Genomic DNA, 17,787 nt, shown 5'->3' with positions numbered 1-17,787 from the left:
GATTGGACGGGAGGAAAAGATGTGTCTGATGGTGGCAGAAATTGCAGAAAATCATTGGCTTGTGGGGTAATAGGTGATTATGAAGGAAACCCTGTCCTAGTAGTGTGATTATGGGGAATGGGCCATGGCAAACGTGAGGGAAGTAGATGTGGGAGAGGGCTGTTAATGGCAGTGAAGAGGAAATTACATTTACTGAAGAAGGAGGGCATCTCAGATGTCCTGGAATGGAAAGGTTCATCCTGGGAGCAGATGAAGCAGAGAGAGAGGAACTGAGAGAAAGAATAGAATCCTTACAGGAGATATGGTAAGAAGATAAGTACCCAAGGTAACTGTGGTAGCTAGTGAATTTATAAAAGATGTTTGTAGATAGTGTGAGTCCCAAAAAGGAGAAAAGAGAGAAAGTTACCAAAAGTGGACCAATTTGAGATCAGAGTGCAAGTGGATAAAGTTGATGAATGCATCATGGGTGCAAGAACCAGCACCAATGTTATCATTGATGTAGCAGAAAAAGAGTTGAGGAGCCTTGCCTGTGGCGGTTTGCAGCATGGGTTGCTCCATTTATCCAATGAATAGGCAGGCACAGCTGGAACCCATGTGATACCCATAGTGACACCCTTGATCTGGAGCAAATGGGATGAGCCAAAAGAAAATTTATTGAGGCCGAGTCTAAGTTCTGCCAGACAGTGTGGTGGTAGAAGGGGACTGGTTAAGTCTGGAAGAAGCCTTCTTTATGGGGGATGGAAGTGGAAGTCCATGGTGAAAATTAGCCAATCCAGTCCAGGGAAATGAAATGTCGAAGTGATGGAGAGCACGTGAGGTGTCTTGGATATCAGTGAAAAGGTATTGGAATGGGGGGGGGGAGGGGGTGGCTGGCAACATAAAGTTGAGGTATGATGATAGGTGGAGACAGTGGGTCTAATGAGGCATTTGGGCTTGTGAATCTTGGATAGAAGGTAAAACTGGATAGTGTGGGGTTGGGAAACAATGAGAGAGATTATGGAAGGGAGATTATAGGAAGTGATGAGCTCATTGATGGTGTGGGAAACGGAGGCCTGATGTTTCTTAGTGGTCTCAGGGCAAGTCAGAGGAGGTGCCAGGCCTCAGCAAGGAAGAGATCAGTGTGCCAGACCACAACTGCACCACCTTTGTCTGCGAGCTTGGTAGTAGGGTTGGAATTAGTTTAGAGAGAACGAAGTACAGTGCATTCTGAGTAAGATTGGAATAGATGAATGGAATCATGAAGTCGCAATGGTTGATGTTTTAGCAGCAGTTGGAAATAAAAATATCCTGAGTGGGCAAAAAGCCAGGATGAGGTGTCCAAGAGGAGGAAGAGGCTTAAAGTGTGAATCAGGTCCTCCATTGGAGATGGATAATCCTTATTGCACAAGTGGGCTCGAAGACAGACGGCATAAGAAGAGTTGGCCATTGTGATGGATAATTGCTCAATTTTGCAGATAATTGATTGGAGCTTTGACAATCTGAAGAAAGGACAGAATGGATGCCTTAGACAAAGTTACAGGTAATAATTTCCATTGGCCCTCAGATGAGATCTTAATTTATTGATGTGAATTCTCATGTCCTGAAATGCAAGACTGAATTATTCTGGTGGATGACCAGGAGCAATTGACTGCTGTAAATACTTTGATAAAATATTTGACTTTTTTTTGTCAAATAATTTCACAAGGAAGGCAACTAGGACCAGTGCTGGCGGGCATAATGATTAGCGTGAATATTCTGGCCAAAGGGTCCAATTCTGTGTGGCAATGCCATGATTCTATACTTCCAACTTAATTTCTGCTGTGATGTTCCATGGCTTTTGATTACTGGAGAGGGGAAAAGGTGAGGCAAGTAGATCAATGTATTCATTCCTGCCAGCTCATTAAAGCTTACTGAAATTTCATGTATGCATCGATATTCACCTTGACTTAGAAAATTCAGGCTTATTAAAGAGAGAGCACTATGGAACAGAATAAATTGGAATAAGATTAGAAAATATACAAAACACATAATACCAACCCTAAAAAGACTAGAAATGTGCATAAATGTACAAAAGCTTTCAAAAAATTAAAGCAGAATCTTTGGAAAATGAGTATTTTCTAGACCATAAGGCATGGAAACAGAAATAAGCTATTCGGCCCATTGATTCTGCCCTGCCATTTAATCATGAGCTGATCCATTTTCCCACTCAGCCTCACTGCCCGGCCTTCTTCCCATAACCTATGCAAGTGTAATTATAGAAGGGCAATAAATGCTGTCCTTTACATCTCAAAATCCTTGAAAAAAGTTGCATGATTACATTCAATCTCAATCATACCAGTCCCCAAAAAGAGCAGAATGATCTGTATCGATGACTATCATCCAGTTGCACTCATTTCTACTGTTCTGTAATGCTTTGAGAAGTTGGCTGTGGTCAAAATGATCTCATACCTAAGTAAAGATCTGGAATTCACTTATTGACACAATTCACCACTGTAAGACACTTATTATCACAATAATTTCACAGCAGATTCAATATCATGGGCTCTTCACTCAGCTCTGGATTACCTGGACAACAACACATTATTATGAGCCCAGAGGACCCCAAAACCCAGCAGCAATAGGTATTCACCAAGACAAATGTTTACTTAAACAAAAGTTGCTTTTTATTATCTTTAAACATGAAAACAGAATCAAACTTTAACATTACCATTAACTTAATCTAACTTAACCTCCTTCTAATTCTTAGCGCATCTGTAAGTAATGTGTGTGTAAGTTCAGAAAAGTTCTTGGATTCCCAGTCCAATCTCACTTCTCACTCTCCAAATTCACTGGTATAATGCAATTCTTACACTGTGCACAGAATTTAATATTTTTGAATTTCACCAGGCTTTGGTGCTGGAAAGGTACATGGTTACCGCTCAGGAAGGTTCTTGTCGGTTTTCAGAGTGAGATTTGTTGCTCAATGGACACAAACTGATTCCTTCCAATCAGCCACTTCAGTGTCTTGCCGAAGAAACTTGCCCCATCAGGGTTTTCCAGATGATAACCTCTTTCTTTCAGGTCACCACAGAGTTAATTTTTGTTTCCCTTATTTCATGAGAAATATTATACAGTCAGTCCTCTCCTCTTGTATGGACCACAAGAGCTTTGACCAGGCTGAACTGAGAACTCACAACCCGTCTTCAAAATCGGGTTTTCCACAAGTTTGCCAGCTTGTCCTGTTCCAGTCCCAGCTACTGCTGCTGAACTGTAGAAATGAATTCTCTCTTCCTCTCTCTCTCTCTCTCAAAGAAAACCACATGACCCTCTTACAACAGCAAACTGCACCAGACTGCGGAACCAGACCCAATCTTCTGAGTTTGTTCATCTGTTGTTTTCCAAAACAATAATCCATTACTCCACAGCAGGTCCAATTAACACCTACTTGTGAAATCCTTTTAGGCACTCTTCAAAGTTTTTACAAAGGCACCCAGAGCCTGGACAGTCTGGCTTGAGCAGAGCTCTGGCATTTTAAATGAGATCTGTTTTGAAGTGTTTGTACATGACCTACACTAAAAAACTTGCCACAACTTATCTCCTTTAAAACATATTGATATACAATATAAAACATAACATAATCCATAAAAATATACATCAGGCTACTCTTCATCAACCACAGATCAGCTTTCAACACCATCGTATCCTCTGGTTTACAAGCTCCAAAAGCTGGGCTTCTGCACACACCTGTGCAACTGAATCTTTGATTTCCTCATCGAAAGACTACAATCAATATGAATCAGAAAGAACGTCTCCTCCTCAATGAGGATCAATACAAGCACATCTCAAGGAAGTTCTTCTTCCACTGCTCTACTCTCTCTATACCCATAACTGTGTGGCCAGGTACATTTCAAATGCTAGCTACAACTTTGCTGATGACACCACAGTCAATGGCAGAATCACAGACAGCAATGAGAACGTGTACAGGAGGGAGATAGCTCAGCAAGTTGAGTGGTGTCCCAACAACAACCTTGCTCTCAATGTTAGCAAAACTAAGGAGATAATTGTGGACTTCGGGAAGAAATCAGTAGAACAAGAACCAGTCCTCATCAAGAAGTCAGCGGTGGAAAGGGTTAAGAACTTCAAATCCCTGGTGTCAACATCTCTGAAGATCTGTCCTGCGGCCTCCGTGCACATCCAACCACAATGAAGGCTTGCCAGTGGCTATACTTCGTTAGGAGGTTGAGGTGATTTAATACGCGACCAAAGGCTTGCAAATTTGTACAGGTGTATTGTGGGGAGCATTCTGCCTTGTTGCATCACTTTCTGGCAGGGAGGTGCCAGAGATGTGAACTCAGCTTGTGCCTTAAGGGCATCAGTCTTCACTCCATCAAGAACATCTACAAGAGGCAGTGTCTGAAGAAAGCAGCCTCTATCCTCAAGGATCCCCATCACCCCAAGCCATCCCCTCTTGACACTGCTCTCATCAGGAAGGAGCTTAGAGATGAGCACCCAGCGGCACTAAAACAGCTTCATCCCCTCGGCCAGCAGATTTCAGAATGGACAATGAACCACGGGCATCACCTCACTTTCTGCTCTTTAGCACCAATTTATTTGTTTCTGAAATGTAATTTATAGCAATATTTGCTCTGTGACGCTGCTGCGAAACCAGAAATTTTGTGACATGTTCTTGACAATAAATATTAATTCTGATTCTCCCTGTGCAGTACTTGCCAACAACAGCAATCAACAGGGTTTGTCTTTTTGAGATTGGGCAGCAACTAAAGATCAAACGTTTGATCCACATGCTTATGAATTCCTATTTGTGATATGTAGTGTGCATTTCTTAACTGTGAAGGCCAAGTACTGGGTCAAGGTTGGTGGGTTACTCCTGGCTTACCCACCATGAGACAGCTGCCCACGTTGCTGACTGCAGCTCCCGTGACCCAGGTTCAATTTGACCTCCGGCGCTGTCTTTGTGGAATTTTTACTCTCCCTACGACTGCAGGGGATTCCTCCAGACATTCCTGTTGTCTCCCACATATAACCATATGACCATATAACCATTTACGGAGCGGAAACAGGCCATGTCAGCCTTTCAAATCCGCACCGGTTCACTAGAACAACTCCTCTAGCTCAAACCTCCCGCTCACCGCCAATAAACCTCCAAACATGCCCATGTAAATTACACCCAGTATAGGTGGGTAGCAGGAGAATTGATTGGGAGGCAGGAGTGGGTGAGGGTCAAGGCTGGGAGGAGGAGAGAGGAGCTCTATCGAGTGTGTACAGGCCGGCTGCATTACAGTGTGGTACAGATGCTTTAGAAAAATGGATCAGACGTCAATTCACAGGACAATAACAGTGGCAGACAGGATCAGCCTCTTCCCCAGCGCACCCCCTGCCATGATCTACCTGCTTCATTGTCTGAAGAGGGCACACAAAATCAATGAGGCCTCCTTCCATCCTGTCCACAGCATTTTTCAGCTGCTCCCATTGGGAAAGAGGTACAGGAGTATTAGAGCCAGCACCGCCAGGCTGAGGAACAGCTTCTTCCCTTGGGCAGTGAGAATACTGAACAATGAAAGAACTGCTCACACTAACCATCTGAGACTGTCATTTTTACAAGACAATATGTATTTATTTATTTGCAAATTTATATATAAATACTTGCCAGCGTATCTTTCTTTGTTTGTATATGTGTTATGTCTGGTTGTGTGTCTGAGTGTTTTGCAATGAGGACTGGAGAATGCTGTCTCATCGGGTTGTACTTGTGCAATCGGATGAAAATAAACTTGACTTGAACAGTGTTAATAAGCATATGTGATACAACAGAAGAGAGACAGTAGATGCTGGAGTCTGGAACAAAGAAACGTGCTGCTAGGGGAAAAGGAGGCAAAGAATGGAAATAAAAGGGTCCTATTCTGGTTGGATGCTGATGGCTAGTGGTGCTCCCCCTCGGGTCGGTGCTGGGTCCGCGTTGTATGCTAATGACCTGGATGACAGAATTGATGACTTTGTGCCCAAGTTTTCAGGTGAGACAAAGATTGGTGGAGGGGTGAGTTGTGTTGGGGACATAGGGAATCTGCAGCAGAACTTGGACAGGTTGGGAAAATGGGGAATGAAGTGACAGATGGAATACAAGGTAAGGATGTGTGTGGTGCATAGAAGGAATAAAGGTGTTACATATTTTGTTCCCTGAAGGTGGTGTCACAGTTGGAGAGGTTTGTAAAGAATTCTTTTGACATCTTTGTCTTTATAAATCAAAGTACTGAGTACAGGAGTTGGGATGTTATTTTAAAGTTGTTTAAGACATTGGTGAGGCCAAATTTGGAATATTGTGTGCAATTCTGGGCGCCTAATGACAGGATTGAAAGAGGGCAGAGAAGATTTACTAGGACGTTGTTGGGTCTTCAGGAGTTGAGTTACAGGGAAAGATTAAACATGATTGGACTTTATTCCTTGGAGCGAAGAAGAATGAGGGGATCTTTGATAAAGGTTTATAAGATTATGAGAGGTATAGACACAATGGATGCAAGTAGGCTTTTTCCACCGATTGGGGGAGATAAATACGGGAAGACATAGATTTAAGCTGAAAGGTGAAAGGTTTAGGGGGGATATTAGGGGAAGGTTCTTCACTCAGAGAGTAATGGGAGTGTGGAATGAGCTACCATTTGATTTGGTGAATGCAGGCTCGATCTTGAGTTTAAAGAATAGATTGGATAGATACATGGATGCGAGAGATCTGGAGGGTTATGGAATGGGAGCAGGTCAATGGGACTAGTGGAATAATAGTCCGCACAGACTAGAAGGCCTGAATGACTTGTTTTCTGTGCTGTAGTGTTCTATAGAAGGACATTAGAGAACAGAGGTCCAAAGGGACTTGGAAGTCCTAGTGCAGGATTCCCTAAAGGATAACTTTCAGTTTGAGCCGGTAGTAAGGGAGGCAAATTAAATGTTAGCATTTATTTTGATAGGACTAGAATATAACAGCAAGGAAGTAATACTGAGGCTTTATAAGGTGCCAATCAGGTTACATATGGAGTATTGTGAGGAACTTTTGGCCCCATATTTAATGAAAATGTGCAGGTGTTGGAGAGGGTCCAGAAGAGGTTTACGAGAATGATCTCAGGGATGAGACGATTAGCACAAGAGGAGTATTTAATGGCTCTGGGCCTGCACTCACTTGTGTTTAGAAGGATGAGGGGGATCTCATCGAAATATTCAGAATGCTGAAAGGGCTGGATAGAGTGGATGTGAAGCTATTTCCAGCAGTGGAAGAGTCTAGGACCAGAGGGAATAACCTCAGCCAGAGGAAATCATTGCCACAGACAGACAGCTGTGGTCAAGTCATTGGTTATATTTAAACCAAAGGTTGATTAGTAAGTGGGGGGGGGGGGGGGTTAAATGTTACAGAGAGAAGGTAGAAGAATGGGGTTGAGAGAAAAAAATGGCAGAGCAGACGATGGGCCAAATGGCCTATTTCTACTCCAACATCTTATGGAAGACTACAGGTCGGGCAGCATCCATGGGGGGTGGGGGGGGGCGTAAGAATTGGCAGTGAATTGATCAGCTGGTTGAGATGAAGGGTCTCGACCTGAACTGCTCATTTCTGTCCCCAGTCAGTTCCTTCAGCAGCTTGTTACTTAATTTGGAAGGATTGGGACTGATAGAATTTCTCTGAGAGCTGGCAGAGACTCAGAACACTGAATGGCCTCCTAATATTGAAAGAGAATAAGAATATAAATTAAGAGGTAAAACATGAAGTCTGTAGACACCATGGTTAGAGTAAAAACACTGCTGGAGAAACTCAGCAGGTAACACAGTTGTATACCACTTGAGAAAATTACTTATAATTTAAGGGACAATATTTTAGAAGATATGGAGTACTTATTTACAAAATATGGTGTTAATATTTAAATGAAGCTCCTTTCGCAGTATATTATCAGACTTTAAAGTAATAGGCACCCCCCCCCTTGAAGGTCTCTTGGACCGTTTTTACTCCTTCTTTTCTTTGTAGGGGATAAGGGGGGGGGGGAGGTGTTCTTATATTCTTTTTCTTTTATAAACCACATATTTATATTGTTTTGAACTACTCTTTAATTATGTATGCGGTTTTAAACTAATAAATAATTTTTTTTAAAAAGCATGTCAACAGTGTAATTTTTAAAGCAAAGATAAAGATGCCCCTCATCAACATATGATACCTTGATGAAGGGCTCAAGCTTGAGACATAGGTTGTCTTTGCGACATAAAGTACACTGTTTGACCTGCTGAGTTTCTGCAGCATTGATTTTTTTATATGAATTAAGGGGCTGAGTTTCACGATTATCTCTGGTCACATTATTTGTGCTGTGCTTGCACTTCAGTTCAAGAGCAATTGCTACAATATCATCCGAATTCATTCCATACTTAAAACAGCAAAAGTAACACACACCTCTGCAGACTAGATCATGGAGAACCTTTGCTCAACTACAGACCTTGAAGTCATTCCTTTACATGAACAATTACCCATGAAATAATTGAAAGCTCGTGCACAAATATTCATTATTCTGTAACCCCCCCCCCCCCCCCGCCCCACAGACCTTCACTTTAGCAGCTTTCTGGAGGTCTGAAGCTTGCTGCTCATATGAATAACCCAGTGTAAATTTCATCCTCCAATAGAGTAACATCCTCCTGAGGAATAGGCCATCCCATTCGGTCCAAAGCCTGGAGTAAAGCCTCCTTATTCTCTCGAAATGAAATTGGTTTATCGCTGCTGAAGCTTATCTGAAACGCACACAAAAATAAATCAAACTATAATTGCACTTACAGCAGATGCAGTTTTTGTAAAGAATCTTGTTACTTACCTATCTCATTCCTCCTGAGATAGAATTCTCCAGATAATCAAATTCAAACGCCTTGAAGAGGAAAAAGAATGTGAGCAATTTTGAATAGATAATTTGGTCATGCCAGTGTGATATTATTCCAAAGATTAATTTAAAATCAACATCAGCTCTGTATTTTTGCCTTTGCAGGAACCCATTTTGAATAAAGCATGCAAGGACACTGCAATTTTAAATGAAAACGACAACCTGTTAAAAAAAACCAGAAAATGCTGGAAATACTCAGCATGGTGCCCGACTCATTGAGCATTTTCTGTTCTGACCCTGTAAGGTAATTTGTTTCAATTAAGCTGAAAATAAGTGTTCAGGTGCCCAGTGTGTGCCACAAGTACACATACAGCCTCCTCGCACAACCACTCACAAACCACTTCACAGGTGAATGCATGAGTTTTACTCTAGTTATTGAGCATTATGTTCAGTCCTGATCACCTCATTATAGGAAGGATGTGGAAATTTTAAGGAGATTTATCAGGACAGCACCTAGGTTGGAAAACATGTCTTTTAAAGAAAGGTTCAGCAAGATAGGGCTTTTCTCTTTGGAGTGACAGCAGAGGACCAGCAACTTAATAGAGAAACAAAAGGTGAGAGGCCAGCACCTTTTTGGCAATGGTCAACACCAGAGATAACAGTTTGAAGTTGAGTGGAGATATCAGAAGTAGTTATTTTTTTAAAACAGAGAGTGATGGGTGCCTGGGTTGTACTGCCGGGGGTGGTGGTTGAGGTTGGTACAATAGGAACATTTTTTAAAAACCTCTGATAAGCATGGATATAAGAAAAATGGGGTTCCATGGGCTGTGAGGGAGGGAAGAGTAAGATTAATCATGAGGTAAGTGTATACTGTATAGGTTGGCACAACATGGTGAGATGAAGGGCTCATACTGTGCCATATCAATTATCTGAACAGAGGTCAGAATGCATTCATGTGAAGTACTGAGAACAGGCGGCCAGTAAGATCATTAGGCTGCATAACGAAGCATAAGAAAGATGTTGAAAAGGATTCACAGAAAGCAATAAGATTCAATATATTTAAACCATCAATCTGTAAAACAAGATAAAAGAAATTAAATCTATTTTCATGACAATTTTACTTGAAAGAATCAAAACCATTTTCTAAATCAATAATTAGAGGTAGCAACTCGAGAGAGAGTGCAATACTGGATCTCCTATTAGGGAATAAGGCAGGGCAGGTGACAGAAGTATGTGTAGGGGAACATTTTGGGTCCAGAGATAATAATGCCATTAGTTTCAAGTTAATTATGGAGAAGGATAGGTATGGGCTTCAGGATGACTTTCTAAATTGGAGAAAGGCCAATTTTGAGGAAGGATCTAGAATGTGTGGATTAGGATAAGTTGTTTTTGGGAAAGGATGTGCGAGGTAAGTGGAAGACCTTCAAAGGTAATAATTTGAGCGTACAGAGTGTGTATGTTCCTGCCAGGAATAAAGGCAAGGTTAGCAGGCATAGGGAACCTTGGTTTTTGAGGGATTATTGGGGATCTGGTCGGAAGAAGAGAGAGATGTATAACAGGTATAGGCAACATGGAGCAAATGAGGTACTGGATGAGGATAAAATATTCAAGAAAACCCTCAAAAAAGAAATCAGAATATATGGATAGGAGGGGACTTTAACCTTAATTTAGATTCAAAGATGGAGAAAACTGGACAAAAGACTAGCAGAAAGAACAAAGTACCCAAATTTATGGTTAAATCAATGCAGGAAATGCAACTTTTGGATATATAGAGGAGATAACACCCAAAGGAGAGAGAATACTCATATTATTCGAGTAGACATAAAACATACTCAAGGATTGACCTGTTCCTGTTGTCAGCCCATATCCAAGGGAGAGTTATGAAAATGGAATATAAAGCTAGATTGTTATCTGATCACTCACCCCTGTTATTAGCAATAGAACTGAAGGACATCCCACCAAGAACATATAGATGGAGATTAAACTCCATGCTGCTTAAAAGACAGGAATTTAGAGAATTTATTGAGCGCCAAATTAAAATGTACTTTGAAATAAATACGGAATCAGTGAAAGACAAATTTATATTATGGGATGCAATGAAAGCCTTATTAGAGGGCAGATAATAAGTTATGTAACTAAAATGAAAAAGGACTACAATCGGGAAATAGAACAGCTGGAAAGGGAAATAGTAAGTACAGATAAAGAACTAGCAATAAAGGAAAATACAACAAAAAGAAGATAATTGGCAGACAAAAAAAAAATACGAAACACTACAAACGTATAAGGTGGAGAAGAACATAATGAAAATAAAGCAGAAGTATTATGACCTAAGAAAAAAAATGCACAAAATACTAGCTTGGCAGCTTAAAACAGAACAAGCTAAAAGAACGGTATTGGCATCAAGGAAAAAGGACAAACAAATTACATATAACCTAACAGAGATCAATGAAAACTTTAAGGAATTCTACGAGCAATTGTACTGAACTGAGAACGAAGGGAAAGAAGACAAAATAGATGAGTTTCTAGCTAAAATTGAACTACCGAAATTGCAAAAAGAGGAGCAAAACAAATTGATAAAACCATTTGAAATAGAGGAGATACAAAATGTATTAAAAAAGCTACCGAACAGTAAAACACCTGGGGAGGACAGACTCCCAATAGAATTCCATAAAACATTTAAAGAGTTACTAATTCCTCCTCTCCTGGAAGTAATGAACCAGATAGAAGAAACACAAAACTTGCCAGATTCATGTAAAACAGCAATAATTACAGTAATACCAAAGACGGGGAAAGATCCATTAACACCAGCATCGTATAGACCAATATCTCTACTTAATTCAGATTATAAGATAATAGCAAAACTATTAGCAAACAGATTGGCCGACTGTGTACCAAAAATAGCAAAACTAGATCAAAATGGATTTATTAAGAAAAGACAAACAACAGACAATGTCTGTAAGTTCATTAACTTAATTCATGCAGTACAAGGAAATAAGACACCAACAGTGGCTGCTGCTTTAAACGCAAAGAAAGCCTTTGACAGGGTAGAATGGAATTATTTATTCAAAGTATTACCAGAGAAATATATTAATTGGATTAAAGCATTATATAAGGGTCCAATGGCAAAGGTGACAGTAAAAGGATATATATCGAACCAATTTAAATTAAGCAGGTCAACTAGGCAGGGATGTCCATTATCTCCCTCACTGTTCGCTTTAGCAATAGAACCATTGGCAGAACTGATAAGAACAGAAAATAAAATAAAAGAGATAAAAATAAAAGAGAAGGAGTATAAAATCAGTCTATTTGCAGATGACATCATAGTATACTTAACAGAACCAGAATTATCAATAAAAGAATTACATAAGAAATTGAAGGAATATGGAGAAATATCGGGGTACAAGATCAACACAAATAAAAGTGAAGCAATCCCAATGAATAATACAGGTTACACAAAGTTTAAAAAAGAACCACCATTTAAATGGCAAACACAAGCAATCCAATACCTAGGTATTAGACTAGATAATAATCTAGGCCATCTATACAAATTAAATTATCAGCCATTAATGAAGAAATTACATGATGACTTAGAACATTGGAAAGATTTACCACTAACACTGTTAGGAAGGGTAAATTGCATTAAAATGAATATCTTCCCAAGGATACAATACCTATTTCTTCCCTTAATAGAGAAATTCTTCAATGAACTAAAGAGAATAATAAGGAAATTCTTATGGAAAGGGGGGAAACTGAGGATGGCACTAGATAAATTAACAGACTGGTACAAACAAGGTGGTTTGCAGCCACCAAACTTTAAAAATTATTATATCTATCAAATTTTTATCAAACAAGGGAAAAACCAGATTGGACCAAGATAGAGCTAGATAAAATAGGGGAGAAGGTACCAGAACATGTACTTTATAAATGGGATGAAAAACTGGTGCAATATAGAAGTTCACCAGTACTGTACCATCTGCTCAACATCTGGAAGACGATTCAAGTAGAAAGTAAAAAAACAAATTACCAAATACCAAAATTATTATTGACACAAAATCAACTAATCCCTTTCACAATAGATAACCTTTCCTTTAGAGAATAAGAGAGAAAAGGAATTAAAGAATAGAAAATTGTTTTTTGGGAAATAATTTATTATCATTTGAACACATGAAGTACAAATATGGAATAACTCATGGTACAATGTTTGCATACCACCAACTGAAAACCTACTTAAAGGACAAATTGGGAAGCAGACTGAGATTACCAGAAGGAAGCAGCTTTGAATATGTGGTTACAGACACAATGATAATTAAAAGATTTATAATAAGCATGTACATCAAGCTGCAAGAGAAAAAAAATGATGAAATAAGCTATAAACCCAAACAAAAGTGGGAAAAGGATTTAAAAATAAAGATAAAAAATGAAATAGGGGAAAAGTTATGCTCTGGAACTATGAGAAATATAATAAATACGAGATTACGCATGATACAATATAATTGGTTACACAGGCCCCAAAAGTTAAAAAAAAATGGGATCCAACATTATCAGATAGATGTTTTTGCTGTAAGAAGGAAACGGGAACAACAGTACATGCAATTTGGGCATGTGAGAAAGTGAAAAAGTTTTGGGAAGATCTAAATCAGGTATTAAATAAAATCACAAAAAGCAACATACCAAAAATCCAGAGATCTTTCTTCTAAGTAATATAAGAAGTAAAGAATTAGGCCTCAAACTCGATGAAGCACAAAAAAAATTCATTATGATAGCCTTAGCGGTATCAAAAAAATGTATAATGTCAACTTGGAAATCAGAAGAGAGCCTGAGAATACAACAATGGTACATGGAACTGAATAAATGTATTCCATTGAAAAAAATAACATATAATTTAAAAAATAAAGTCACATTATTCGAACAAATTTGGGAACCGTACATGGAACACAACAGAGAGGGCCTACCGTGGACCTCCACCCCCTAAAATGATAGAATGAGAAGAAGACAAAATGAACAGACCCAGTGTGTAAAAGTAGATGACACAATTTTCTTGTTTATTTTCATTGTGTGATGCCATTGTTTAATGGGTTTATTATTAATTAATAATTAATATTATTATTAATGGGTTTGGAGGGGGGTGGAAAGGGAGGGGGGGAAAGGGGAGAAAATTATACTGTGTATATTCAAGTGGGAAATGTTTGTGTGTATTTTGATTAATATGATTCATAGTGTGAAAAATTTTTAAAAATTAAAAAAAAAGAAATCAGGAGGCTAAAAGATGACATGAGGTTGCTTTCTCAGACAATGTGTTGGAAATTCCTAAGGGTTTTTGCTTTTCCCACCAAGACGGCTGACCAAGCTAGCACTACCCAAGGACTAAACCATTTGATTTCTCGTTATGATGTTCCAGAGGAGATTCACTCTGATAATGGCTCGCATTTCTCCGGGAAAGCAATCTGTGATTGGGCAAATGACAACGGTATTTTATGGGTTCACCATATTCCTTATTACCCGCAGGCTGCCGGGTTAGTTGAATGAATGAACGGCTTACTGAAGGAACAAATTCGTTTGTTAACATCACTGTTATCTTGTTTGATAACAAGAAGGGATGGTGCCATGTGCTGCAGCAGGCAGTCGACAATTTGAATCATCGCCCTTTAAAAGGAGGTACACCTTTCCACCGACTTCTTCACGCTCCTGAATTACAGCCTATTCCAGAGGAAAAACAGTCATTGCCCCCCCATCCCCGAACTAGAGAATGTTGGACAAAAGGTATGGGTGGCACCACCAGGTAGTGGCCCTCCTGTAAAAGGGGAAATAGTGACACCTGCCCAGGGTAACACTTGGTGGGTAGCTATTGAGGGACAGGATGATTTAGTCTGTTTAAACACTGAACGCTTATGGTATCGTGAGTGACATGTGTCAGGCTTCTTTGTTCCAGGTTCTCCATTTTACACTCCTGGTGATCTGGCTTAACAGCTGCTTTGATGCCAGCAATTGGATTTGTAATGTCGAGGACGTTCCAAGGGAGTTCCCCGTGGGAAACACGGTCCGATGCATTACACCAAGGAAGTCCTCGGTCACCAGCCTCAAGTGCAGCTTATATAAATATGTTATTGTTCAGCATGTTTCAAAATCTGTTCGTGAGCTCCAGTATCTGGGTATTGTGGCCAACAAGGATAATTTGAGCCTTGGTTGGAATCCTTTCTCATGGCTAACTGCTACATTTGGGGGAGTGGGCCACACTATCCTCCGTTGGTTGCTCGCGTCATTGCTTATCTTTGTAATTGTTGTTTTGATTTCTCTTTTTTCGCTCCCTCTGTACTCAAATACTGGTTAGGCCTCGCAAATGACAGATTGTGACCAAGGGGTGGAATGTAATGGAGGATTAAAACCATGTACTCAGATGCTTTTTGCTTATGTGGAACTGACGACACTGGGTCCACACGCAGGTCACCTTACTTTCAGAACTAGCAGATGTAATTAAACTCAGCCATGGGGACTTATCTGAAGATACACTTTGAAATGGAATTCCACCGTGAGGCCCAGGGAAAGCAGTTGTCAAATGCAACACTCTGAAATTGACGAATTGGTCACAACCTGTCTTGCTCGAGAAGTTTGTATCTACGAGATAAACCAGGAAATCATAACATCCTGGTTCCATAATAATTAATCTTCTAAATTGTAGAATATAATGTTCAGTTTTGATTTTGACTGACAAATATTAGAAGGAGTAGGCGCATGATTAATTGTTTTTGGGGTATATAAGCCTGTGGTCCTGCTGCTGAAGTTTAGACTCTCCGAGGGGTGGGAACATCCCTTTTCAAGAAGGAAGAACAGCCATGGTCCGAGCAACGTCCCGGTCGGGGGAGGTGGAGAAGCTGCTACCAGCGCCCTGACAACCTACTACAAGTGTGCAGTCGTTGCCTCGCTTCGGCAGTTGGGACCAGTCCAAGCATTGATAAGTATAGTTGGGAAGGGCTTGCATATTGTAGTGTGAAATCAACTTTTGAATTAGTAATAAACATTTGTATAAACTGAACTGCTCTCGGTGTGTGTGTCTATTTTCTTTCGGTAGCTCAAACACTGTGACCAATCTAAAATGAACAAAATGAGAGGAATAAGTTTACCCAAGACAGGGATAGACAGAGTAAATGCAGATAGGCTTTTTCAACAGGGGGTTGAACGCTGTTGCAGCACCGCGAGCCCTGTTCGAATCTGCCACTGTCTGTAAGGTGTTTGAATGTTCTCTGCGTATCTGCATGGGTTTTCTCCGGATTCCTCCCACCCTTCAAAAACATACCTGGGTTGTTGGTCATTTGGGTATTATTGAGCAGCACAGACTCATGGCTGGAAGGGCCTGTTGTCGTGCTGCATGTCTAAATTTAAAATAAAAAAAAACTTTTGTCCCTTCGTTTTGTGCAGTTGTCACATACAGATAGTAAAAGGTGTTTCAAAAGACATATTCCTCATGTAACAAAATAAATATATGGAAAATCTTTGAAGTGTGAAGATGCAAAACATAGTAATGCTGGAAAATGCCAGCAAGTCAGAAATAATCTTAACCTTTAAGGTTTGGGATTCTTTGTCAGGACTGGGTTTTGTTCGTATTTCCAGAAGACAGCATCGAGATTGACAGCCATAGGCAATGATCTTCTGTGCATCACTCCTGAGTGAATTGAATTGTTTATTATGGCATCCATATGAAACCATAGGAAACTTTACAGCATGGAAACAGGCCATATCGGCCTTTCGAGTCCATGCCGGTTCACACAAACCATTCCACTAGTTTCCCCCTCCCACACTCCAGCCTTATCCTCCAACCTCCTCATATCCATGTACACATCCAACCTTCTCTTCAATGACAGACGACCCTGCCGCAACTATCTCTTCTGGAAGATCATTCCATTCTGCCACCAATCTCTGAGTGAAGAAGCATCCTCTAATATTTCTCCTAAAGTTTTGCCCCTTTACCCTTAACTCATGCCCTCTTGTTCCAGCCTCCCCTGCCCTCAGTGGAAAGAGTCTACTCATGTCGAGTCCATCTATTCCCTTCATAATTTTAAATACCTTTATCATAACCCCCTTCAACCGTCTATGTTCTAGTGAATAAAGCCATTAAGGTTCAATGAAAAACGTTGTTTTGTGTGATACCCTGGTCAGTCAACTTGTGCACAATCCAGCAGTCTGTGCAAGAATAAAGCACACAGAGTTACAATAAAATAAAAGTGGTAGTGTCACAAGTCAAAAATGCAGGGTATAATGTTAAAGAGCAAAATGTAGTTAAACAATGTAAGCCATCATCTTATTGAAGAGTCTGATAAAAGAAGGAAAAAGATTAATCTTTAATCTGGAGGGGCGTCTTTCAAACTTGTCTTTCTTCTGCTCGATGGGGTGGGGGAGAGAGGGTAGTCAGGGTGGAATATGTCTTTTGATGTGCAGGAGGTGAAGATAGAATCCTTACCTAAAGCAATGTTGAAAAATGGGTTAGGATTGGATTACCCTCAGGATAGATGCTTGATAGGTCACACGGCAACAAATTTTTTTCAAAAGGTTTGCTTCCTGAAAAACATTTGGGAATTATGATAGACAACTTAGAGATAAACACAAAGATAATTTCAGATTTGCTGAATCATGTGGGAAGTTGGAGATATATTAACTTTTATTGAATTTAGCATGTTTAATCACATAATGATGCTGAAACATTGCATTGATTCAGCTGACGTAAAAATAGTTTGCCCCTAATATTCGTTTGTACTCAGCATCTATCTGATGCCTGCTGCTTCACTGCCCAAGAAGAGTCGGCCAGCATTGATGGGTTCCAGTTGAGCTTATGCTGCTTTTCCATGGCCACAGTGCCCTGGTGAAACCTCTCACCGTGTTCGTCACTTACTGCATCAAGATCAGCATGAAGAAGTCTCTGCATAGGCAGAAAATGAGTTTTCTATACACTTCATAGGTTTTGTCTGCTTGAGGTAGACTTAAAAATTGGTTA

The 17,787-nt window shown here is 40.1% G+C and overlaps 1 protein-coding gene across 1 annotated transcript in view; it reads right to left on the bottom strand.

Annotated features, from left to right (window-relative positions):
• The window catches only part of LOC138740075 (von Willebrand factor A domain-containing protein 3B-like), a 165,628-nt gene that overhangs the window by 43,205 nt on the left and 104,636 nt on the right, over positions 1–17,787 (bottom strand). The window contains 3 exon segments of the mRNA XM_069892499.1: positions 8,538–8,591; positions 8,593–8,721; positions 17,569–17,712. Of these exon segments, the coding sequence (XP_069748600.1) occupies positions 8,538–8,591; positions 8,593–8,721; positions 17,569–17,712 (327 nt within the window).

Source organism: Narcine bancroftii, chromosome 7, assembly GCF_036971445.1.
Source record: "Narcine bancroftii isolate sNarBan1 chromosome 7, sNarBan1.hap1, whole genome shotgun sequence".
Taxonomy (NCBI): Eukaryota; Metazoa; Chordata; class Chondrichthyes; order Torpediniformes; family Narcinidae; genus Narcine; species Narcine bancroftii.
Note: the sequence above shows the minus strand (reverse complement) of the source record. Positions and strands in the feature narration are given on the sequence as shown.